General features: G+C 42.4%; 1 protein-coding gene across 1 annotated transcript in view; it reads left to right on the plus strand.

The window, feature by feature from the left end:
- LOC106566883 (adherens junction-associated protein 1) overlaps positions 1-27,193 on the plus strand; it is a 96,723-nt gene that overhangs the window by 31,565 nt on the left and 37,965 nt on the right. Inside the window, exon 2 of the mRNA XM_014135425.3 lies at positions 5,384-6,141. Coding sequence (XP_013990900.1) covers positions 5,384-6,141 — 758 coding nt within the window. The remainder of the gene's footprint in view (positions 1-5,383; positions 6,142-27,193) is intronic.

A 27,193-nucleotide genomic window follows, 5' to 3' on the forward strand; every position in this document is an offset into this window, starting at 1 on the left:
CTTGCTCGCACATGCTTTTTCAGTTCTGCCCACAAATGTTCTATGGGATTGAGGTCAGGGCTTTGGATTGGCCACTCCAGTACCTTGACTTTGTTGTCCTTAAACCATTTTTCCACAACTTTGGAAGTATGCTTGGGGTCATTGTCCATTTGGAAGACCCATTTGCGACCAAGCTTTAACTTCCTGACTGATGTCTTGAGATGTTGCTTCAATATATCCACATAATTTTTTCATCTATTTTGTGAAGTGCACCAGTCCGTCCTGTAGCAAAACACCCCCACAACATGATGCTGCCACCCCCGTGCTTCACGGTTGGGATGGTGTTCTTCTGCTTGCAAGCATCCCCCTTTCTCCTCCAAACGTAACGATGGTCTTTATGGCCAAACAGTTCTATTTTTGTTTTATCAGACCAGAGGACATTTCTCCAAAAAGTACGATCTTCGTCCCCATGTGCAGTTGCAAACTGTAGTCTGGTTTTGGAGCAGTGGCTACTTCCTTGCTGACCGTTTTTTCAGGTTGTCGATATAGGACTCGTTTTACTGTGGATGTAGATACTTTTGCATCTGTTTTCTCCAGCGTCTTCACAAGGTCCTTTGCTGTTGTTCTTGGATTGATTTGCACTTTTCACACCAAAGTACGGTCATCTCTAGGAGACAGAATGCGTCTCCTTCCTGAGCGGTATAATGGCTGCGTGGTCCCATGGTGTTTATACTTGAGTGCTGTTGTTTGTACAGATGAACGTGGTACCTTCAGGTGTTTGGACATTTCTCCCAAGGATGAACCAGACATGTGGAGGTCTACAATTGTTTTTCTGAGTTCTTGGCTGATTTGTTTAGATTTTCCCATGATGTCAAGCAAAGAAGCACTGAGTTTGAAGGCAGGCCTTGAAATACATCCACAGGTACACCTCCAATTGACTCAAATTATGTCAATTAGCCTATCAGGAGCTTCTAAAGCCATGACATCATTTTCTGGAATTTTCCAAGCTGTTTAAAGGCACAGTCAACTTAGTGTATGTAAACTTCTGACCCACTGGAATTGTGATACAGTGAATTATAAGTGAAATAATCTGTCTGTAAACAATTGTTGGAAAAAGTACTTGTGTCATGCACAAAGTAAATGTTCTAACCGAGTTGCCAAAACTATAGTTTGTTAACAAGAAATTTGTGGAGTGGTTGAAAAACGAGTTTCAATGACTCCAACCTAAGTGAATGTAAACGTTACTGTTATTTTATTGTTGCTCTTTCATTTATTTAGATTTTTAATGTATTTATTTTTTACATCAGTTCATTTTGGTAAATTCTTTAACACGTATCTTTCTTAAAACCTCATTGTTGGTTAAGGGCTTATAAGCATTTCACCACACCTGTTGTATTCGGCGGATGTGACAAATACTTTTTGATTTAATTTGATTTATACAACAGCCTTCTGTGGGTTCTCTTTTCCACTCCATCTGCATATTTGTAATCAAACAGCAGAATTTTTGGCATCTCCTTAGCTATCATACTCTGCTTCCACCGGGCATTCCACTGATTTCAAAACTTCTTTCCTGTCTTTTTCCTTGGCTAAACCAACTAGGCTCGTAATTTAACAATTGTATTCATATTTACAGATGGCATACACATTTATTATTAAGGCACATGGAAGTTCACATGCTCCAGAAGGTATTTCTGCCAAAAAAACGATTTTTTATCGAAAACGTATGTTTACGTTCAAATGCCTCTCCTCTGAAGTAGTGACGTGCAACATACGCCTAGTTTCCTGAAACTAGTCACATAGACTACTGTGCTTTGAGTGTTCCGAGTGCACGTGGGGAGCGCATGGAATCACAGCATTTTTAAGAGTTGTTTGGCAAGGATAGGTGATTTGGAAACTGTCGAATCTGCTCTTTCTGAAACTATATAGACATCAAAACGTCTTACCTGCTTGTGACTCTGTAGGAGGACTTGAAAAAGTCCATTTTTGGCACTCTGTTTCCCTGCCTCTGTGTCAATTCCAAGCTGCACTGTTCATCAGATTATTCTTTGAAAATTTAACTATTTATAATATTGTCACCCATCAGACTATTGTCAATTTAATCTTGTCTTTAAGATAACTCTATTATTATGTGTGTGAAATTAGTTTCAATATAGTTTAGGTGTAGTTTCGATGACTGGCGTTCTATGTCCTCTTATAATGGCTTATAACACAATTTATGTTTATAATATTAAGAGTCTAACAACAACAGTGTGTTATATAGACTTATTTAGGAAAAGTCAAGGACGGGGATATGATTTAAAAAATGGCAGCGTAATTAAAAATGTAAATTAATTTTGCATTAAAATGACACTTTCGTCACATCTAGATTTAAGGAAGGGGGATGGGGGAGGGGGATACCTAGTCAGTTGCAACTGAATGCATTCAACCGAAATGTGTCTTCCGCATTTAACCCAACCCCTCTGAATCAGAGAGGTGGGGGGCTGCCTTAGTCGTCATCCACGTCAGCAGATGTTGGGGGTTAACTGCCTTGCTCAAAGGCAGAACGGCAGATTTTTCTACCTTGGCGGCTCGGGATTCGGACCAGCGACTTCTGGTTACTGGCCCAACCCTCTGAACCGCTAGGCAACCTGCTACCTTCTGAATGGGCATAAACAAAGACAAGAAAGTGTCTCTTGAAAGTGTGAAAATCTCATACAAATCTTTCAAAGGGCCTTTTCTCCTACTTGTTTCCTAAGTGGGATAACAAATGTATCAACTTTCAAAGCAGAATAACTTTCCCATGCTGTGAATTTGTACTCCCATATAGAAATCTGGTCACAAGTGTCAAGCTGAATGTCAATGTCAGCTGATCATGATACTTATAAGCTAGAGGGCTATCATCTCCTGTGATGGCTTTCGCTATCACCAACATCATCACCTATAGAATATATATTTAGATTACTGTAATATAAAACAAATTCAAATCCTGGGAAATGGTAATTTAAGCCCACAGAGTTCTTTCTGCCAATAGCCATGCTCCCTTTCCTTGATGGCGGCGAATCAGATGCTAATGCTCATGATGCAGAGGTATCTATCAAGCTTCATATGTCATCCCGTTTACAAACCCCAAATACAATGACCTTACTGCTTTCATAGAGCAGCACATTCCTGATTACGGCACTGTAGGTGATCAATATGACCGACTGTACCAGGGGATGTGGCTAGATATGGCAACCACTAGACCTACAGATGTAGGATCTTAATCGAGCCAGTTTGCTGCAGCAGGAAAAGAATCATGCAGCAACACAAAATGTGAATTATTATGTGGAGTATAATTAATGGAAATTTTTGTAGGGGTTTGATTAATTTTTCATAAAGGAAAATCTGTCTAAAATGTCGAAGTGGAAATTACAAACTTCAGAATCATTTTTGAACCTCAAATACACAACATGTTCTAAATGTCCTGCATTGCAGGAAAGTTTTCCTGCAAATTAAGATCCTACATCTGTACAACAACCATTTCCCTTTAATACTCATGATAACTCACACCCAGATAGGGCTGTAACAGAACACTCTTCCCTGTGGCTGTGTTGGAACCCAGTAGAGCAGTGGGGTACATGCTGAACCAAGGTGGTCATTAAACATTCCCATCCCCTGCTAGAATTGATATTACTCAGGACGCGAAACAACTGCTTCCCTTATTGGAGATTATATTCCTTCCAGAGCCCTCAGACAATAGTCTTAGGTGAGAGTGGATTCACTTCAAGTGTGCTTTTTAGGAAGTAAACACAGTTTGGTTTGAGAGCAGGACCAATCCTAGTCACCAGACATTACCATTTCTTTTTTATTTAACCTTTATTTAACTAGGCAAGTCAGTTAAGAACAAATTCTTATTTACAATGACGGCCAAACCCTCACCTAACCCGGACGATGCTGGGCGAATTGTGCGCCGCCCTATGGGACTTCCGATGAGAAACTTGATGTATTCTCTCAGAACTTCAAAAGGACCTCGCACAATGTATTACAGTTCATTTTCCTCCACTGTGCATTTTTGCTTTTTTGATGTTTAATGATGACTGTGATTCTCAAACTTGCATGGAAAACAACTGCTGGTTAGTGTGCAGAGTCTCATTCTACTTTCACTGTGTTTACACAGGCTTCCCTGTGGCTCAGTTGGTAGAGCATGGTGTTTGCAACGCCAGCATGGTGTGTGCAACGCCAGGGTTGTGGGTTCGATTCCCACGGGGGGCCAGTACAAAAAAAAAAAAGATGTATGCACTCACTACTGGAAGTCGCTCTGGATAAGAGCGTCTGCTAAATGACTAAAATGTAAATGTACAGTCTCATGAGGTTTATAAACAGGGTACAATTTCACAGGGGTTAAAATGTAAAGGTTTTAAATGACTCATTATGTTGAGAAAATACTAGTATGAATGCAATTTTAATGACGATGATGACTAAAAAGATACAAAATGTATTAATTTTTATGTTAAAGGTAGTAGTGGGGCGGTGTCCTGTTTACAGATATCAATAACAACAAAAACAAAATGTTAAAATCTGCCAATACTACCACCATGCCCTCCCTTGAGACATACCCATATTAGGAAGAGATTGGAAGTCTGTTGTTGATATTTTATAAGCACAAAGTCACCTCGCTGTGTATGCTTTACGTTTTCATATTCAATATCATATTCACATCAAGCCATGTCTAACTCTGACTTTATATTATATGACATCTTTCAGTACTCTCGCAGCATAATCAAATTGCCCTTTGGGAATCAAGATGACATTCTATATGACATGATTATGCTGAATATTATGATCAGCTAAAATAGGGCTGACCTTGTCCTTCGACAGTTAATCATGGCGGGATTGAAAAAGTAAACCTCTAAAATTAAGGATAAATCCTTGCTGTGTTTGACAGGACAAAGCAATAGAGGTTAAAGCCGTAATCTTTGAAAATGAATTACACCATTTATTTTGTGTTTGACCTTTGTAATGTCAGGTGCTCCGCTAAACAAATTATTATCGGAGTTCAATTTGCCAGAGTTTACTTAGTCAGAGAGCAGAAAGTTGCCTGAGAAGCAGGTCAGTGTGGAATACAGATGCAGACCTACACAATGTTACATCGACATACATTTTAGAACAGTTTCATCGTCTAGGTAATGAGACTACCATCAACATAACTTCAGTGGTGTCAATCTCACAGTTGAAAAGCCCTTTGGGATGGTTTTCAAATGTAGATTAAGTTTAGTCCTGAACTAAAAAACATGTACAATCCATTGAAAGTGCTTTTTAGTCCAGGACTAGGCTTAATCCATGTCTGGGAAACCAACCCTTCATCAACAAAACTACTACTATCCCTTTTGGTTTTAAATGTGAACCAATGCCAAATCTAAAATGTCCTCTGTCCTTTTTTCCCCAGTCAGATGTCGGCTTTACGGCCAGGGAGCTGTGTAGGGCTTCGGGTGTGGATCCTCCTGGCCATGACCCACCTCACCCTGGATTTTTCCCTGTGTAGCCCCCTCAGTCAGGGCCTAGGAATCAAGCTCATCCCCAAACCTGTGCCTCGTCCCCGGCTCCGCTCGGCACCCCTCTGGGATACTCCCAACATGCTCCATTGGAGGACAGTGAGGCCGCTGGCGCGCCGGCTCCTCAACCCCGTCCCACCGCCAGACAATATGGGAGGGCCAGGGCCAAAGTTCAGGGGTCAAAAGCACAGGAGACTGGCACATAAAGGACAGCCATGTAAGGAGTGCCGGTTGAAATACACATCCACCGAGGTGGGGGATTTGGCAGCAGTGCTAGATCTTCCCATGGGGCACAAAACAGACGTGGTGAGGTTATTACTGAGGGCGAGGAGGCAGCTGAAATGGGACAGCGATGACAAATCTCAGGACGGCAGGACCACGACGGTGGCCGGATATATCGACTGGGGACCCACGGGGACAGAGGACAACTTTGAGAACGGTGAGGGTAAAACGGCGGCCAACTCCACGCTGTCCACCAAGGCCTTGACCACTGCCATGGCCACCACCACCACCACCACCACCACCACCAAGAGCCCCCAGAGGACGTTCGCAGTGGTGACCACCCCTCACCCCAGAAGGCTGAGCACCACCAAGGCCAGCGTCAGTCTAGGGGAGACTGTCAAACCACCAAAGCCATATGGAGACACATCAGGTAAAACGTATTTCCTCTGTTTACGATCATGCTATTTTAAAACTCTTTCATTTGTATTCCTATCCTGTTAAGCATTCCACTGTTAAGTGAATAATAGTCCTACTTGAAGGAGTGGAGTTGGATTTGGCTTGTCAAGGCTAGAATAGTCAGAAAGACAGTAGGAGAGTAGGACGTTATTGGGTCGATTCACCAATTCGGTGCCTTTTGAGATGTGTAAGTTGGTAAAAAAAACGAATTCTAGCATTCTGTTTCAAGAGGTTTAAATAATGACTAAAGAAAGTGCCTATTCAGTGCCAAATAAAATAACAGGGTTGACCGTAACAGGTTGACCGTAACAGGGTTGACGATTTCATCTTAAATCAGCCATAAATCCCCTTGTGACAGGGGGAATGGAAGCTTGTTGTGTGCAACAGGCAGTGGCAATTGAATGCAAGCTTCGCGACTTGTTATGCTCAATTTTCCACCACAAAACACCAGAAAATGGCCAAAAAGAGTACACTCTTCGAGAAAAATTGATATCTAAACTCTAAAAAGGTTCTTAATTTGTCCCCAAAAGACAACCATTTGAAGAACAATTTTTTGGTTCGAAGTAGAACCCTTTTAGTTCCAGGTAAAACCCTTTTGAGTTCAATGTACATGTACAACCCTCTGTGAGAAGGGTTCTACCTGAAACCAAAAAGGGTTCTCCTATGAGGACAGCTGAAGAACTGTTTTGGAACCTCTCTTTCTAAGAGTCTTGAACAAACTCACCTGCTTTTACACTATAATTTCACTATAAATGTTTAATGTTTATTTTGGAGAGAAAAAATATTTAAAAAGAATAGTTTCACCATAATAAAATGAGAGTTCAGTTCCCGTAACAGGGTTGACCTTAAAATGAGGGACATGAATAAAAATTATAATATTCAGAAATTACTTTGTCAATGTAACAAAATAACTAGTGCACAATTTCTACTTAAAATATCAATATCATTTTGTGGGACAACTCTATTTCTTACTGCGTGAAGTAACATTATGGCATGAGGGGCTGTTGTCTGGGACAGATACAGTGTCTTCAGAAAGAATTCACACCTCTTTAATGTTTCACATTTTGTTGTGTTACAGCCTGAATTTTAAATGGATTACATTTAGATTTTGTGTCACTGATCTACACACAATATCCCATAATGTCAAGATGGAACTATGATTTTTAGAAATGTTTACAAATTAATACAAATGAAAAGCTGACATTTCTTGAATCAATAAGTATTCAACGATTTTGTTATGGCACGTCTAAATAAGTTCAGGAGTAAAAATGACTCACTCTGTGTGCAATAATAGTGTTTAACATGATTACTATACCCCACACATCTCTGTACCCCACATATACACTTATCTGTAAGGTCACTCAGTTGAGCAGTGAATTTTAAACACAGATTTAACCACAAAAACCAGGGAGGTTCGCAAAGAAGGCCACCTATCGATACATTGGGGGGGTGGGAGAAACAGATATTGAATATCCCTTTTTGTAACGTTCGTCGTTATGGGTAGACCAAGGCGCAGCGTGAGTTGGGTTCATCATAATTTTATTTAAGGTGAACCAGAAAAAAAAACAATAAACAACAGAACTAATTAAAAGTCTTGCAGGCTTCTAACAGCTATACAAAAACAAGATCCCACAAAACCCCAGTGGGAAAAGGCTGCCTAAATATGATCCCCAATCAGAGACAACGAAAGACAGCTGTATCTGATTGGGAACCATATCAGGCCAACATAGAAATGGAACATAGAAATACAAAATCTAGAATGCCCACCCAAATCACACCCTGACCTAACCAAAATAGAGAAATAAAAGGGCTCTCTACGGTCAGGGCGTGACACTTTGAGCATGGTGCAGTTATTAATTACCCTTTGGATGGTGTACCAATACACCCAGTCACTACAAAGACCATATTTTATGGTTGAAATTAACAAAAATAAATAAATATATGTGCATCACTGTATATACAGTGATATATATACAGTGCATTCGAAAAGTATTCAGACACCTTGACTTTTATCACATTTTGTTACATTACAGCTTTCTTCAAAAAAATTGTTCCTCATCAATCTAGACACGATACCCCAAAATGACAAATCAAAAACAAGTTTGTAGAATTTGCGCTAATTTAGTAAAAATAAAAACAGAAATACCTTATTTACATAAGTGTTCAGACCCTTTGCTATGAGACTCAAAATTGAGCTCAGTTGCATCCTGTTTCCATTGATCGTCCTTGAGATGTTTTTATAAATTGATTGTACATGATTTGGAAAGGCACCCACCTGTCTATATAAAGTCTCACAGTTGACACTGCATGTCAGAGCAAAAACCAAGCCATGACATTGAAGGAATTGTCTGTAGAGCTCCGAGACAGGATTGTGTCGAGGCACAGATCTGGGGAAGGGTATAAAAAATGTCTGCAGCATTAAGGGTCCCCAAGAACACAGTGGCCTACATCATTCTTTAATGGAAAAAGTTTGGAACCACCAAGACTCTTTCTAGAGCTAGCTGCCCGAACAATCGGGGGAGAAGATGGTCACTCTAACAGAGCACCAGAGTTCCTCTGTGGAGATGGGAGAACCTTCCAGAAGGACAACCATATCTGCTGCACTCCACCAATCAGACATTTATGGAAGAATGGCCAGACGGAAGCCACTCCTCAGTAAAAGGCACACGACAGCCCACTTGGAGTTTGCCAAAAGGCACCTTAAGGACTCTCAGATCATGAGAAACAAGATTCTCTGGTCTGACGAAACCAAGATTGAACTCTTTGGCCTGAATGCCAAGTGTCACGTCTGGAGGAAACCTGGCACCATCCCTATGGTGAAGCATGGTGGTGGCAGCATCATACTGTGGGGATGTTTTTCAGTGGCAGCGACTGGGAGACTAGTCAGGATCGAGGGAAACAGATCAAGGTACAGAGAGATCCTTGATGTAAACCTACTCCAGAGCTCTCAGGAGCTCAGACTGGGGTGAAGGTTCACCTTCCAACAGGACAACGACCCTAAACACACAGCCAAGACAACGCAGGAGTGGCTTCGGGACAAGTCTCTGAATGTCCTTGAGTGGCCAATCGAACATCTCTGGAGAGACCTGAATATAGCTGTGCAGTGACACTCCCAATCCAACCTGATAGAGTTTAAGAGGATCTGCAGAGAAGAATGGGAGAAACTCTCCAAATACAGGTGTGCCAGGGTTGTTGCGTCATATCCAAGAAGACTCAAGATTGTAATCGCTGCCAGAATTGCTTCAACAAAGTACTGAGTAAAGGGTCTGAATACTTGTGTAAATGTTATTTGCAATACATTTGCAAAAATGTATAAAAACCTGTTTTTGCTTTGTCGTTATGGGGTATTGGGTGTAGATTGATGAATGGAAAAAAACAATTTATTCCATTTTAGAATAAGGCTATAACGTAACAAAATGTGGAAAGGGGCCTGAATACTGTAGACAGTAGGCTACTTGCAATATAGCCTAACAAGTCATTAGATTGGCTTTTATAACATACCAATAGCCATCTAATTGACATTTATACTATGCTTTTTACTAAACATCATCAAGTATTACAATAAATGTCAATTCGGGGACTGTCAATGTATTGTAATTGTTTTATTAACTTCTGAATCTCAACCTTTTCAGGCCCAGCGAGTGAGTTTATAAATTGTAGTAACAAGTGACTCTGGTGGCAGATTACATTTCATAGACACTGCACTGAAGGCTGGAAAGTCCCGCTTATTTAATTCGCAAAATAGAACCTGTCACTTCTTGGCAGAAAGATACGCATATGCGTGTGGCACCGTCAAACAAATCACAAAGCTGGAACTCTATCCGCATCCACATAAACTAGTCCCAGCATCGTTCTTTGACAAACACAGAAGCTTGTATAATGAATTCAATAGAAGAAAACAGAGAGCGAGGGAGAGAGTGAGACTGCCAGTTCCTTAATGTAGCCATTGGCTAAACATTAAGGAATGTAGTTAGGCTGTTATAAGGTATTATATAAACCAATGGTCATCTATAAAGAGGGATTACAAAAAATGGTAACTGTAATCTGTTACATCACCAGCAAATATATTGTAATCAGATTACAGATACTTTTGTAAAACTAGATGATTACTTCGAGGATTACTTTTAAATTCAGAAAGGATGTTTGCAAAAAAAAATCTTTGACACTTCTCTGTTTTCTCAATAACATTCAAATCTGTCACAGTTGTCGTAGTGTAGGGATGACCAAGGCGCAGCGGGTTGCGTGCTCAACATCATATTTATTTAAAATAATGAGAACACGGAAAAACAAGAAAACAACGAAGGACAAACCGACAGTTTTACAGGCTATATCACAGCAGTGCAAAATCAACTACCCACAAAACCCCAGGTGAAAACAAGCTCCTAATATATGACACTCAATCAGGAACAACTAAGTACTGCTGTTCCTGATCGAGAGCCACACAGACAACAAAGAAATACACAAACCAGAAAACCCCTAGACAACCAAAAACCAGAACACACACCCAAACCCTGGAACACATAAATATAACACCCCTCTAACCTACACATAACCCCCGGACCACATATAACAAATACCCTCTGCCACGTCCTGACTAAACTACAATTACAAATAATCCCTAATACTGGTCAGGACGTGACAAAATCAGCATTGAAAAGGGCGCAAGTTTAAGTTTGTTCCACCTGAGCAAGTCTGACCACAAGTCAGAGACCACTATGATGACACACCAAATGTGTTTGATAGATCGCGGGAAAAGAGCAGGAATAGAGTTTTGTAGGCTACAGTCCAAGCTATGTCATTCAATGGTGCGACTGCTGTCGGCATCCAAAGATTATCCACCTTGAATAAACGCTTGGAGGTAAGGATGACAGCAGTGGTGTCTACGGTGTTACAGATCTCACTTATTATTGGTATCTACATAGCATTGATGTGAATCACACTGCTGCTCTCTCATTTAGCTATTTGTGCCGTACGGACTGTGGTTGTTGTGAATGGCTATTCACAAATCTAAATGTGTTTTTGAACCCAATAATGGTTGAATTCAAGAAGTTTAAGATACCTATCATTCGTTTTTGAAACCAGTGGACAGCCAGTGAAAAAGTGTTCTTGCAACAGCTGCATAAAAATCCATAGTCCTAATGAACACATGCCCAAACTTGCACACTTTGATAGATTGAAAGGGGCAATCTGTAGTTGCTACATCCGGGATGCTGGCCTTCTAGGCTGAGTTGCAAAGAAAAAGCCATATCTCAGACTGGCCAATAAAAATAAAAGATTAAGATGGGCAAAAGAACACAGACACTGGACAGAGGAACTCTGCCTAGAAGGCCAGCATCCCGGAGTCGCCTCTTCACTGTTGACATTGAGACTGGTGTTTTGCAGGTACTATTTAATGAAGCTGCCAGTTGAGGACTTGTGAGGCGTCTGTTTCTCAAACTAGACACTCTAATGTACTAGTCCTCTTGCTCAGTTGTGCACCGGGGCCTCCCACTCCTCTTTCTATTCTAGTTAGAGCCAGTTTGGGTTGTTCTCTGAAGGGAGCAGTACACAGCGTTGTACGAGATCTTCAGTTTCTTGACAATTTCTTGCATGGAATAGCCTTCATTTCTCAGAACAAGAATAGACTGACGAGTTTCAAAAGAAAGGTCTTTGTTTCTGGCCATTTTGAGCCTGTAATCGAACACACAAATGCTGATGCTCCAGATACTCAACTAGTCTAAAGAAGGCCAGTTTTATTGCTTCTTTAATCAGAACAAAAGTTTTCAGCTGTGCTAACATAATTACAAAACGGATTTCTAATGATCAATTAGCCTTTTAAAATGATAAACTTGGATTAGTGTGGTTCCCAATCAGAGGCAGCTGTCTATCGTTGTCTCTGATTGGGAATCATACTTAGGCAGCCTGTTCTCCACCTGTGTTTGTGGGAGGTTATTTTCTGTTTAGTGTCTGTGCCTGACGGAACTGTTTGCTTTCGTTTTGTTGCTTTTGGTTATTCTTGTTTGAGTGTTTCTTGTAATAAAGTATCATGAACACTTAACACGCTGCACCTTGGTCCACTTCTCTTTCTAACGACGAGCGTTACAATATTCCCTAAAAAATCTGCTGTTTACTGCTACAATAGTCATTTACAAAATGAACAGTGTCTACACTGTATTTCTGATCAATTTGATGTTATTTTAATGGACAAAAAAATAGCTTTTCTTTCAAAAACAAGGACATTTCTAAGTGACCCCTAACTTTTGAACGGTAGTGTGTGTATATATACAGTTGAAGTCGTAAGTTTACATACGCCTTAGCTAAATACATTTAAACTCAGATTTTCACAATTCCTGACATTTAATCCTAGTAATAATTACCTGTCTTAGGTCAGTTAGGATCACCATTTTATTTTAAGAATGGGAAATGTCAGAATAATAGTAGAGAGAATGATTTATTTTAGCTTGTATATCTTTCATCACATTCCCAGTGGGTCAGAAGTTTACATACACTCAATTAGTATTTGGTAGCGTTGCCTTTAAATTGTTTAACTTGGGTCAAAGGTTTCGGGTAGCCTTCCACAACCTTCCCACAATATGTTGGGTGAATTTTGGCCCATTCCTCCTCACAGAACTGGTTTAACAAGAAATTTGTGGAGTGGTTGAAAAACAAGTTTTAATGACTCCAACCTAAGTGTATGTAAACTTCCGACTACAAATATATATATATATATATATATATATATATATATATATATATATATATATATATATATATATATATATATATATATCAAAAGTTTGGCCAAGACATCAAAACTATGAAATAACACATATGGAATCATGTAGTAACCAAAAAAAGTGTTAAGCAAATCAAAATATATTTAATATTTGAGATTCTTCAAAGTAGCCACCGTTTGCCTTGATGACAGCTTTGCACATTCTTGGCATTCTCTCAACCAGTTTCACCTGGAATGATTTTCTCAAAGTCTTGAAGGAGTTCCCACATATACTGAGCAGTTGTTGGCTGCTTTTCCTTCACTCTGCTGTCCAACTCATCCCAAACCATCTCAGTTGGGTTTAGGTCATGTGATTGTGGAGGCCAGGTCATCTGATGCAGCACTCCATCACTCTCCTTCTGGTCAAATAGCCCTTATACAGCCTGGAGGTTTGTTGTGTCATTATCCTGTTGAAAAACAAATGATATTCCCACTTAGCACAAACCCGATGGTATGGCGTATCACTGCAGAATGCTGTGGTATCCATGCTGGTTAAGTGTACCTTGAGTTGTAAATACATCACAGACAGTGTCACCTGCAAAGCACCCCTACACCATCACACCTCCTCTTCCATGCTTCATGGTGGGAACCACACATGCGGAGATCATCCGTTCACCTACTCTGCGTCTCACAAAGACACGGCGGTTGGAACCAATAATCAAACATTTGGACTCATCAGACCAAAGGACAGATTTCCACCGGTCTAATGTCCATTGCTCATGTTTCTTTACCGAAGCAAGTCTCTTCTTCTTATTGGTGTCCTTTAGTTGTGGTTTCTTTGCAGCAATTCGACCATGAAGGCCTGATGCACGAAGTCTCCTCTGAACAGTTGATGTTGAGATGTGTCTGTTACTTGAACTCTGTGAAGCATTGGGCAGCAATTTTTGTGGCTGGTTACTCTAATGAACTTATCCTCTGCAGCAGAGGTAACTCTGGGTCTTCCTTTCCTGTCGTGGGCCTCATGAGAGCCAGTTTCATCATAGCGCTTGATGGTTTTTGCTATTGCACTTGAAGAAACATTCAAAGTTCTTGAAATTTTCCGGATTGACTGTCCTTCATGTCTTAAAGTAATGATGGACTGTCATTTCTCTTTGCTTATTTGAGCTGTTCTTGCCCTAACATGGACATGGTCTTTTACCAAATAGGGCTGGCTATCTTATGGATACCACCCTTACCTTGTCACAACCGATTGGCTCAAATGCATTAAGAAGGAAAGACATTCCACAAATTGACTTTTAACAAGGCACACCTGTTAATTGAAATGCGTTCCAGGTGACTACCTCATGAAATTCGTTGAGAGAATGCCAAGCGTGTGCAAAGCTGTCATCAAGCCAAAGGTTGGCTACTTTGAAGAATCTTGAAGAATTTGTTTAACACTCTTTTAGTTACTACATGATTCCGCATGTGTTATTTCATAGTTTTGATGTCTTCACTATTATTCTACAATGTAGAAAAATGTAAAAATTTTGAAAAACCCTGGAATGAATAGATGTGTCCAAAATTTGGACCAGTACTGTACAAGTGAACACATTACATTACATTTCAAAACACATTTTGTGCCATCAGGCCACTACTCTACTATCACATATCTACAACACAATATCCATGTGTATGTGTGTGTATAGTGCATATGTTGTTATGTGTGTGTGTGTGTGGGTGTATGCGTGTGTGTTTGTCTTTTCACAGTCCTCGCTGTTCCATAAGTTGTCTTTTTTATCAGTTTTTTTTAACCTGATTTTACTGCTAGCATGAGTTACTTGATGTGGAATACAAATCCATGTAGTCATGGCTCTATGTAGTACTGTGCTTCTCCCAAGTCTGATCTAGACTTGGAGTATGTGAAGAGACCTCTGATGACATGTCTTGTGGGGTATGCATGGGTATCTGAGCTGTTTGCTAGTAGTTTAAACAGACAGCTCAGTGCATTCAACATATACAAGTAGTGATGAAGTCAATCTCTCCTATACTTTTAGCCATGAGAGATTGACATCCATATTATTAATGTTAGCTCTCTGTGTACATTTAAGGCCCAGCCATGCTGCCCTTTTCTTGGCCAATTGTAATTTTCCTAAGTCCCTCATTGTGGCACCTGACCACACAACTGGACAGTAGTCCAGATGTGACAAAACTAGGGCCTGTAGGACCTGCCTTGTTGATAGCGATGTTAAGAAAGTAGAGTAGCGCTTTATTATGCACAGACCTCTCCCCATCTTAGCTACTGTTGCATCAATATGTTGTCATGACGTTGGCCTCTTTGAGTACAGGGAGGACAGTTGACCCCCTCCCCCCCTTTGCACCATCCCCCAACCTACCTTCCCCCACCCAGTCCCTGTGTGAAGGAGTGGTAAAATTCCAAGAAGTCTCTGGCCACATGGCCCATAGAGAGACACAGGAAATTCTTCCAACTCACAGAATTGGGGTGCCAAGCGACATTTGTGTTCTGGAGAAGGTATGGAAGACTGGTGAAGAATCCAGCTACGAACTGGTCCGCTTGGTACAATTTTGTGATACTCAGAAGAGACAATATAGCCATATTACCATAAAACGGTTTATATAATAGCCTCAGCGATGAGACTTGCACCACATGGTTGTATAGAATTTATTAATAAGGATAAAGCTATTTGTAATACATTGAGATGCTATGTACTGATGTTAATGTGATAGAATTATATTTCTGTACCAAGCTTAACTCAGTCATCGGCACGCCCCCAGGGACACAGACAGGACCAGGCGTCATGTGACATGTTCACTATAAAACTATACTCTGATCTACTTTCTTCAGACCCGGCCTCCACTCCATTGCGAGTTGGCCAATAGGTTTGACCATCCAAGTATTCTACTGAAAGTGAACTATACCACGTGGTTAACTTTTAGACTATTGATACCGACAGAATAAGAACAAGTCTTTGATATTAATTATTAGTCTGCAGCTAAGTAAATTATATCATTGAACGCGAAGACCAACGAAACACCCATTCTATGACGATATTAATGAATGTCGCTTTGAAAGATCCATTCTAACCGAGAGAGAGAGAGAGAGAGAGAGAGAGAGAGAGAGAGAGAACTCTCCAACCGAACGACGCTCCAACAAGGATCCCGACGACACACTGAGCGTAAATATATGTTGATTGCAATTGTTCCCGAATGAGTGAGCGTTCAATTGTCAATTGTTAATATTAATGAACTCTGTGTACCTCCTCAGCTGACCGTTTATGACCCATTGTCTAACAGACCAGCCATGCCTGTTTAGACCACTAGGGCACATTACTCTACCAATTCTTTGTGATGATAATTACTGTTTGTATACTTTATGTGAATTACTTAGTTTAGTAAATAAATGATTTTAAGACAATTGATGTATGGATGACTCTTAGTAAAGACTGGGTTCGTGCAGATACAACAATTTACGACGTTTGGAATGAGACTGGACGCGAGGTAAAATACACAATTTAAACCAGAAGATAATCGGCCTATACTATAATAGAATATAATATATAATGTTATAATATAGGAAAGTTATATTAGGAAAATTATAACTTTGTAATCTGAATATTTTCCTTGGTGCCCCGATCTCCTAGTTAATTACAATTAAACGATTAATCAGTTTAATCGCGTGATAATAATTACAGGGAGTTAATTGATAAACATGTCTTCAGTTTAATGGTACCCCAAAGACACGACAATGTTTTGACCATGACCGTTTACAATCCAGGGTTACACCAAGCAGTTTAGTCTCCTCAACTTGCTCAATTTCCACATTATTCATTACAAGATTGAGTTGAGATTTAGGGTTTAGTGAATAATTTGTCTCAAATACAATGCTTTTAGTTTTTTTAAAAAAATATTTAGGACTACATTGTGCCACCCATTCTGAAACTGACTGCAACTCTTTGGTAAGTGTTGCAGTGATTTCACTTGCTGTTCTCACGCCCTGACCTTAGAGATCTTATTTATTCTCTATGTTTGGTTAGGTCAGGGTGTGACTCGGGTGGGAATATCTATGTTTTCTATTTCTTTGTGTTTGAGCCGAGTGTGGTTCCCAATCAAAGGCAGCTGTCTATCATTGTCTCTGATTGGGAATCATACTTAGGCAGCCTGTTTTCCACCTGAGTTTTGTGGGAGGTTATTTTCCGTTTAGCGTATGTGCCTGACGGAACTGTGCGTTTTCGTTTTTCCCTTTTGTTATTTTGTTTGAGTGTTTCTTGAAAATAAAATATCATCATGAGCACTTACCACGCTGTGCTTTGGTCCACTTCTTCAACTACAAACGATGGGCGTTACAGCTGTGGTAGCTGACGTGTACAGTGTTGAGTCATCCACATACATAGACACACAGGCTTTACTTAGAACCAATGGCAGGTCATTAGTAAAGATTGAAAAAAGTAAGGGGCCTAGACAGCTGCCTTGGGGAATGTCTGACTCTTCCTGGGGAATGTCTGACTCTTCCTGGATTATGTTGGAGAGGCTTCCATTAAAGAACACACTCTGTGTGCTGTTAGACAGGTAACTATTGATTCACAATATAGCAGGGGATTTAAAGCCTTAACACATATGTTTTTCAAGGAGCAGATTATCATCGATAATATCAAAAGCTGCACTGAAGTCAAAACAGCTCCCACAATTTTTTTATTCAAAGATTCTCTCAGGCAATCATCAGTCATTTGTGTAAGTGCTGTACTGTACATGTTGAATGCCCTTCCCTATAAGCGTGTTGTTCATTTGTTTACTGTGAAATAGTATTGTATCTGGTCAAACACAATTTTTCCCAGAGTTTACTTAAGCTTGGTAACAGGCTGATTAGTTGGCTGTTTGAGCCAGAAAAAGGGTACTTTGCTATTCTTGCATAGTGGAATTACTTTTGCTTCCCTCCAGGCCTGAGGGCACTCTTTCCTGTAGGCTTAGATTGAATAGATTGCAAATAGGAGTGCCAATATGGTCCGCTATCATCCTCAGTACTTTTCCATTCAAGTTGTCAGACCCAGGTGCATTGCCATTGTTGATAAGCAACAATAATTGTTTCACCTCTTCCACACTCACTTTACGGAATTCAAAATTACAATGCTTGTCTTTCATCATTTGGTGCAGTTATGCATGGCTGTGAGGGTTCAGAATATTTTGTTGCCATGCCTTATTTTGCTAATCTTGCCAATTAAAAGATCATTAAAGAAGTTGGCAATATCAGTGGGTTTTGTGATGAATGAGCCATCTGATTCAATGAATGATGGAGCCGAGTTCGCCATTTTGCCAACATTTCATTTTAGGTGCTCCAAAGCTTTTTACTATCATTCTTTATATCATTCATCTTTGTTTCATAGTACAATTTCCTACTTGTATTAGTCATGCAATTTCTTCATTTACAGTATGTTTGCTAATCAGATTTGCCAATTTATTTGCCATTCCTTTCGCCTCAATCCTCTTGACCATACAATTTTTCAATTCCTCATCAATCCATGGGGATTAAACTGTTTTTACAGTCATTTTCTTAATGGGTGCATGCTTTTTAGTATCTGGAATAAGCAATTTCATAAATGTGTCAAGTGCAGAGCCTGTTGCTCCTCATTACATACCACACACCAGCAAATATTCTTTACATATTCAACATAGGAATCACTACAAAACTTATTGTATGACCCCTTATACACTATTTTAGGCCCAGCCTTTGGAACTTTGATTTTTCTAGATATGGCTACTATATTTTGATCACTACATCTGTATGTGATGTGGATACTGCATGTTTGTAACTCCCCTGGTAGGTTGACTGATAACCTGAACAATGTTGCAGGCACTGGTTACAGTTTGAAGCTTTTTCTTCAGTGGGCATCTTGTTATTTTACCTGGTAAAAGAACAAGCACACAACACAAGATGTTTAAGGAAATATATATACATGTGTGAATGACTAGCTTACTAACATTTACAAATGTGGCAGTAATGATTAATAAATGGTTAGCAAACCGTTTGTAAATGCCTTATAAATGGTTTATTATGGACCTGAATGTATTATCCTAGGATGTTGCTTGGCCCAGCACAGGCAATGTGGTCCTCTGGTCTTCCGGTCCTAGTGATGCTAGCAGCACAGACAGCACAGACATCTTAGCTGAGAGAGAGGGAGCGACACACATTGACACATGTATTGATGTTTTGGCTCTATATTACATATGTAATAGTAATTAACCCTTACGAGTGTGGTCCCCTGGTCTTCTGGTACCAGTGATGTGGGTAAGGATGCTAAGCTTAGCAGAGACAGTGCCGACAGAGATAGCGCCGACAGGATGGTCGCCTCGCTTCAATTCCTTAGAAAACTATGCAGTTATTTGTTTTTTATGTATTATTTCTTACATTGTTAGGCCAGAAAATCTCAAGTGTTATTACATTCAGCCGGGAAGAACTATTGGCTATAAAAGCGATGTCGATTTACCATCATTACGACCAGGAATACGTCTTTCCCGATGCGGATCCTTTGTCCATCCTGGACATGCGATCTTATCCCAGAGGCCGACCCAAAACAACGTGTTCGACGCAGGAGAGGCTGACGGCGCGGCCTACTGGTCAGACTCAGAAGGCGAGCACACCATCCACCGCTTCCAAGCATATTATTCGCGATGTCCAATCTAAAGATAACAAGGTTGACGAAATTAGGGCACGAGTTGCCTTCCAGAGAGACATCAGAGATTGTAACGTTCTCTGTTTCACGGAAACATGGCTGTTGTCATAGTCGGTACAGCCACCCGGTTTCTTCACGCATTGCGCCGACAGAAGCAAACATCTCTCTGGTAAGAAGGGCGGGTGTGTATGCCTTATGATTAACCACTCATGATGTAATCACAACAACATTGTCACGTTCTGACCAGTAAAAGGGCTATCTGTTATTGTAGTTTGGTCAGGACGTGGCAGGGGGTATTTGTTTTATATGGTTCGGGGTGTGTGTTTATGTAGAGGGGTGTTTGATTTATGTATTCCGGGGTTTTGGTCTATGTTCTATGTTAGTGTATTTCTATGTTCCGTCTAGTCATTCTATTTCTATGTTTAGGTAATTGGGATTGGGGCCTTCAATTGGAGGCATCTGTTTATCGTTGCCTCTGATTGAAGGTCCTATAATTAGGAGTGTGTTTGTTATGGGAATTGTGGGAGGTTGTTTATGCGTAGCTGTGTATAGCCTGCATTACTGTTTGTCGTCCGTCCGTTTTCTTGTTTTGTTTAAGTGTTCAATAAATGTTAAAAATGAGCACTCAACCCGCTGCGCCTTGGTCCACTTCCTACGACGGCCGTTAGAACCTCCCACCAACAACGGACCAAGCAGCGGGGAAAGGAGCAGCATGTGGACTATCGGGAGTTTTGGGATTGGGAGGAGATATTAGCCGGAGAGGGACCATGGAGAGAGGCTAAAGAATACCGGGAACGCTACTGGGGAACACGGCTGGCAAGGAAGCCGGAGAGGCAGCCCCAAGATGTTTTTTGGGGGGGGCACACGGGTAGTTTGGCTAGGGCAGGCAGTAGACCTGAGCCAACTATCCGTGCTTATTATGGGGAACAGAGGATCGAAGTAGCACTGTACTATGTGGAAGTGCGCACGATCTCGCCTATGCGCACGAACAGTCCGGTGAGAATGATTCCAGCCCCTCGCAAGTGCCATGCTCGAGTGAGAATTCAGCCCCGTAGGGGTTGTGTGGTCCAGACCTCCAGTAATGCTTCATGGCCCAGTGTATCCTGTTACCGCTCCTCGCACTAGCCCTGAGATGCGTGTTTCCAGTCTGGCGTATCCTAAGCCAGCACCACGCGCCAGGCTTCCAGTGCGTCAGCCCAGTCCAGTACGTCCTGTTCCCGCTCCTCGCACTAGCCTTGAGGTGCGTGTCTCCAGTCTGATACCTCCAGTACCAGCCCCACACACCAGGCTTCCAGTGCGTCAGCCCAGTCCAACTCGTCCTGTTCCTGCTCCTCGCACTAGCCCTGAGGTGCGTGTCTCCAGTCTCATACCTCCAGTACCAGCCCCACACACCAGGCTTCCAGTGCGTCAGCCCAGTCCAACTCGTCCTGTTCCTGCTCCTCGCACTAGCCCTGAGGTGCGTGTCTCCAGTCTGGTACCTCCAGTACCAGCCCCACGCACCAGGCTTCCAGTGCGTCAGCCCAGTCCAACTCGTCCTGTTCCTGCTCCTCGCACTAGCTCTGAGGTGCGTGACTCCAGTCTGGTACCTCCAGTACCAGCCCCACGCACCAGGCTTCCAGTGCGTCAGCCCAGTCCAGTACGTCCTGTTCCCGCTCCTCGCACTAGCCTTGAGGTGCGTGTCTCCAGTCTGATACCTCCAGTACCAGCCCCACGCACCAGGCTTCCAGTGCGTCAGCCCAGTCCAACTCGTCCTGTTCCTGCTCCTCGCACTAGCCCTGAGGTGCGTGTCTCCAGTCTGGTACCTCCAGTACCAGCTCCACGCACCAGGCTTCCAGTGCGTCAGCCCAGTCCAACTCGTCCTGTTCCTGCTCCTCGCACTAGCCTTGGGGTGCACGTCTCCAGTCTGGTACCTCCACTACCACCCCACGCACCAGGCCTCCAGCGCGTCAGCCCAGTCCAGCTCGTCCTGTCCCTGCTCCTTGTACTAGCCCTGTGGTGCGTGTCCTTAGTCTGGTGCGTCCTAAGCCAGCCCCATGCACCAGGCCTTCCAGCAACAGTGCCTCGTCCAGAGTGTCCGGCAACAGTGCCTCGTCCAGAACTTCCGGCAACAGTGCCTCGTCCAGAACTTCCGGCAACAGTGCCTTGTCCAGAACTTCCAGCAACAGTGCCTCGTCCAGAACTTCCGGCAACAGTGCCTAGTCCAGAGTGTCCGGCAACAGTGCCTCGTCCAGAGCTTCCGGCGACAGTGCCCCGTAGAGAGACGGCCCACTGTCCGGAACCAAGAGAGACGGCCCACTGTCCGGAACCAAGAGAGACGGCCCACTGTCCGGAACCAAGAGAGACGGCCCACTGTCCGGAACCGAGTGAGATGGCCTACAGTCCGGAACTGAGTGAGACGGCCTACAGTCCGGAACCGAGTGAGATGGCCTACAGTCTGGAACCAAGTGAGACGGCCTACAGTCCGGAACCGAGTGAGTCAGCCTACAGTCCGGAACCGAGTGAGAAGGCCTACAGTCCAGAACTGAGTGAGACGGCCTACAGTCCGGAGCTCCCAGAGTCGCCCTACAGTCCGGAGCTCCCAGAGTCGCCCTACAGTCCGGAGCTTCCAGAGTACAGTCCAGGGTCGACAGTGACACGCTTCAGGCCGAGGTATTCAGTAGGGGTGGACTGGTCAGGTGGGGGACTATGGCCTGAGCCTGAACCACCTCCACAGTAGGAGGTTTGGGGAGGGGGGGGGTGTAGCACAGGAACCGTCGGTGACGGCAGCCACCCTCCCTTCCCTCCCTTTAGTTTGGGGGGTTTATTTTTGTGTTTATTTTTTTTTTAAATGGTGTGAGGTGCATCCGGGCTCTGCACCTTTGGGGGGGGGGGGGTACTGTCACGTTCTGACCAGTAAAGGGGTTATCTGTTATTGTAGTTTGGTCAGGACGTGGCAGGGGGGTATTTGTTTTATATGGTTCGGGGTGTGTGTTTATGTAGAGGGGTGTTTGATTTATGTATTCTGGGGTTTTGGTCTATGTTCTATGTTAGTGTATTTCTATGTTCCGTCTAGTCATTCTATTTCTATGTTTAGGTAATTGGGATTGGGGCCTTCAATTGGAGGCATCTGTTTATCGTTGCCTCTGATTGAAGGTCCTATAATTAGGAGTGTGTTTGTTATGGGAATTGTGAGAGGTTGTTTATGCGTAGCTGTGTATAGCCTGCATTACTGTTTGTCGTCCGTCCGTTTTCTTGTTTTGTTTAAGTGTTCAATAAATGTTAAAAATGAGCACTCAACCCGCTGCGCCTTGGTCCACTTCCTACGACGGCCGTTACAAACATACAGGACCTCAAGTCCTTTTGTTCACCTGACCTAGAATTCCTTATAATCAAATGCCGACTGCATTGTCTTCCAAGAGAATTCTCTTCGATTATAGTCACAGCCGAGTATATCCCCCCAAGCAGATCCCTCGTCGGCCCTGAAAGAACTTCACTGGACTCTATTTCAACTGGAAACCATACATCCTGAGGCTGCATTTATTATTGCTGGGGATTTTAACAAAGCTAACCTAAGAACAATACTTCCTAAATTCTATCAGCATATCGAATGCGCGACACGAGCTGGTAGTATTCTGGATAATTGCTACTCGAACTTCCGTGATACATACAAAGCCCTCCCCCGACCTGCCTTCGGCAAGTCTGACCATGACTCCATTTTGTTGGTCCCAGCATATAGACAGAAACTAAAACAGGAAACGCCCGTGCTCAGGTCAATACAATGCTGGTCTGACCAATCGGATTCCACGCTTCAAGATTGATTTGATCACGTGGACTGGGATATGTTCTGGATAGCCTCAGACAACAACATTGATGTATACTCTGACTCGGTGAACGAGCAAGTGCATCGGTGACTACCCTCTGTGACTATTAAAACCTTCCCTAACCAGAAACCGTGGATTGATGGCAGCATTTGCGCAAAACTGAAAGTGCGAACCACCACTATTAATCATTTCAAGGCGACCGGAAACATGACTGAATACAAACAGTGCAGCTATTCCCTGCGCAAGGCAATCAGACAAGCAAAGCATCAGTATAGAAACAAAGTAGAGTCGCAATTCAACGGCTCAAACACATGGCAGGGTCTACAGTCAATCACAGATTACAAAAAGAAAACCCGCCCCGTCGCGGACATCGATGTCTTGCTCCCAGACAAATTAAACAACTTCTTTACTCGCTTTGAGGACAATACAGTGCCACTGACACGGCCCTCTGCCAAAGCCTGTGGCCTCTCCTTCTCTGTGGCCAACATGAGTAAAACATTTAAACGTGTTAACCCTCGCAAGGCTGCCGGCCCAGGCGGCATCCCTAGCCGTGTCCTCAGAGCATGCGCAGACCAGCTGGCTGGTGTGTTTACGGACATATTCAACCAATACCTATCCCAGTCTGTTGTCCCCACATGCTTCAAGATGGCCACCATTGTTCCTGTTCCCAAGAAAGCTAAGGTAACTGAACTAAATGACTATCGCCCCGTTGCACTCACTTCTGTCATCATGAAGTGCTTTGAGAGACTAGTCAATGAGCATATCACCTCCACCCTACCTGATACACTAGACCCACTCCAATTTGCTTACCGCTCCAATAGGTCCACTGACGATGCAATTGCCATCACACTGCACACTGCCCTATCCCATCTGGACAAGAGGAATACCTATGTAAGAATGCTGTTCATCGACTACAGCTCAGCATGTAACACCATAGTACCCTCCAAACTCGTCATTAAGCTCGAGACCCTGGGTCTCGACCCCGCCCTGGGCAACTGGGTCCTAGACTTTCTGACGGGCCGCCCCCAGGTGGTGAAGGTAGGAAACAACATCTCCACCCCGCTGATCCTCAACACTAGGGCCCCACAAGGGTGCGTTCTCAGCCCTCTCCTGTACTCCATGTTCACCCATGACTGCGTGGCCATGCACGCTTCCAACTCAATCATCAAGTTTGCAGACGACACTACAGTGGTAGGCCTGATTACCAACAACGACGAGATGGCCTACAGGGAGGAGGTGAGATCCCTTGGAGTGTGGTATCAGGAAAATAACCTCTCACTCAACGTCAACAAAACAAAGGAGATGATCGTGGACTTCAGGAAACAGCAGATGGAGCACCCCCCCATCCACACCGACTGGACAGTAGTGGAGAAGGTGGAAAGTTTTAAGTTCCTCGGCGTACACATCACGAACAAACTGAAATGGTCCACTCACACAGACAGCGTGGTGAAGAAGGCGCAACAGGCTGAAGAAATTTGGCTTGTCATCTAAAACACTCACAAACTTTTACAGATGCACAATCGAGAGCATCCTGTCAGGCTGTATCACCGCCAGATACGGCAATTGCACCGACCTCAACCGCAAGGCTCTCCAGAGGGTAGTGCGGTCTGCACAACGCATCATGTTGTCACAGGAAGGCCAAAAAGATCATCAAGGACAACAACCACCGAGCCACTGCCTGTTCAACCCTGCTATCATCCAGAAGGCGAGGTCAGTACAGGTGCATCAAATCTTGGACCGAGAGACTGAAAAACAGCTTCTATCTCAAGGCCATCAGACTGTTAAACAGCCATCACTAACATAGAGAGGCTGCTGCCAACATACAGACTCAAATCTCTGGCCACTTAAATAAATGGACTTATTAAAAATATCACTAGTCAATTTAAATAATGCCATGTTAATAATGTTTACATATCCTACATTACTCATCTCATATGTATATACTGTATTCTACACAATCTAGTGCATCTTGCCTATGCCGCACGCCATCGCTCATCCATATATTTTTATGTACATATTCTTATTCATCGCTTTATATTTGTGTGTATTTGTGTGTATAAGGTAGTTGTGAATTTGTTAGATTACTTGTTAGATATTACTGCATAGTCGGAACTAGAAGCACAAGCATTTTGCTACACTCACATTAACATCTGCTAACCATGTGTATGTGACCAATACAATTTGATTTGATTTGAGCTCAGAGGTGAGAGCAGTGGAAGTAGGAAGAAAACAGAGAGACACAGATGTATTGCCAGTTCCTTTATATGTTGGCTCTATATGTTATAGCAATTACCATTTAGGAGTGATAGACAGAATGACAGAAAGAAAGACGGACAGACAGACAAAGTGACAACAGAGGAGCAAAAGGAGAATCACAGACAGACAGACGAACGGCTGGACAGACAGAGAGACAGATTGAGAGACAGACAGAGTGACAGAAGAGAAGTTGCAGAGACAGACTGCACAACAGGGAGGCAACAGAGGCCCAGTTCAAGTGGTGAGGTGTATCTCCAGTGGTGCTTTTACATGCAAAAAAATGTGGCAAAGAAATGTACTTTTTGTCCTAAATACAAAGCAATGTTTGGGGCAAATCCAACACAACACATCACTTAGTACCAATTTATATTTGCACGCATGATGGTGGCTGCATCATGTTACGGGTATGCTTGTCATCGACAAGGACAAGGGAGTTTAAAAATAATAATAATAATAAACGGAATAGAGCTAGGCACAGATAAAACACTAGAGGAAAACTTGGTTCAGTCTGCTTCCAAAAGACACTTAGAGACATATTCACTTTTCAGCAGGACTTTTACCTAAAACACAATGCCAAATACACACTGGAGTTTCTTATCAAGATGACATTTAATGTTCCTGAGTGGCCAAGTTATAGTTTTGATTTAAATAGGCTTGAAAATCTATGGCAAGACATGAAAATGGTTGTCTAGCAATGGTCAACAACCAACTTGACAGAGCTTGAATAATTTAAAAGAATAATCGGCACATATTGTACAATCCAGGTGTGCAAAGCTCTTAGATACTTACCCAGAAAGACTCACAGCTGTAATCCTTGCCAAAGGTGATTCTAACTCAGGGGGTTGAATACTTATCTAATCAACATACTGTATATTAGTCTTTTATTTTCTATTATAAACTGGGTGGTTTGAGCCCTGAATGCTGATTAGCTGAAAGCTGTGGTATACCACGGATATGACAAAACATAGATTTTTTTCTCTTCTGATTAAGTTGATAACCAGTTTATAATAGCATAAAGGCACAACAATTACAATTAAATCAATATTAAATCAATTTTAATAACACAACAAAATGTGGAAAAAGTCAAGGGGTGTGAATACTTCTTGAAGCCACTAAGTAAAGAGTGTGTTGAATATGTGTGTAAAAGAAGTTAAATATCATTCAGCGATGAAAGATTTCTCCTTTGGACTTATCTAGGGTATTGATAGGACTGTGCCCCTCAAAATGATTCAACTATTCAAAGTACATCCTCCCTAACCATCGGCCAATTAATATTTTAGCGAAGCTTTCCCGTGAACTGATAGGAGCTGTGATTCAGAGCAAACTGTCTTGTTTTATTCAACAGTTTGCGGCTTCAGAATAGGCTTCTGCCATATTTGTACCTCTGTAGATAGGCCCATTAGTTTATACGCCAATGTGACTTGCAGGTAGAGCATTGTTAAATTGTTCTTACAGCATGGTTGTGGTACCGTGGTATGATGAAATATACACTATATATACACAAGTATGTGGACACCCCTTCAAATGAGTGGATTCGGCTATTTCAGAAACACCTGTTTAAAATTGAGCACACAGCCATGCAATCTCCATAGACAAACATTGGAAGTAGAATGG

This window comes from Salmo salar, chromosome 13 (genome assembly GCF_965601325.2).
Source record: "Salmo salar chromosome 13, fSalSal1, whole genome shotgun sequence".
Classification (NCBI taxonomy): domain Eukaryota; kingdom Metazoa; phylum Chordata; class Actinopteri; order Salmoniformes; family Salmonidae; genus Salmo; species Salmo salar.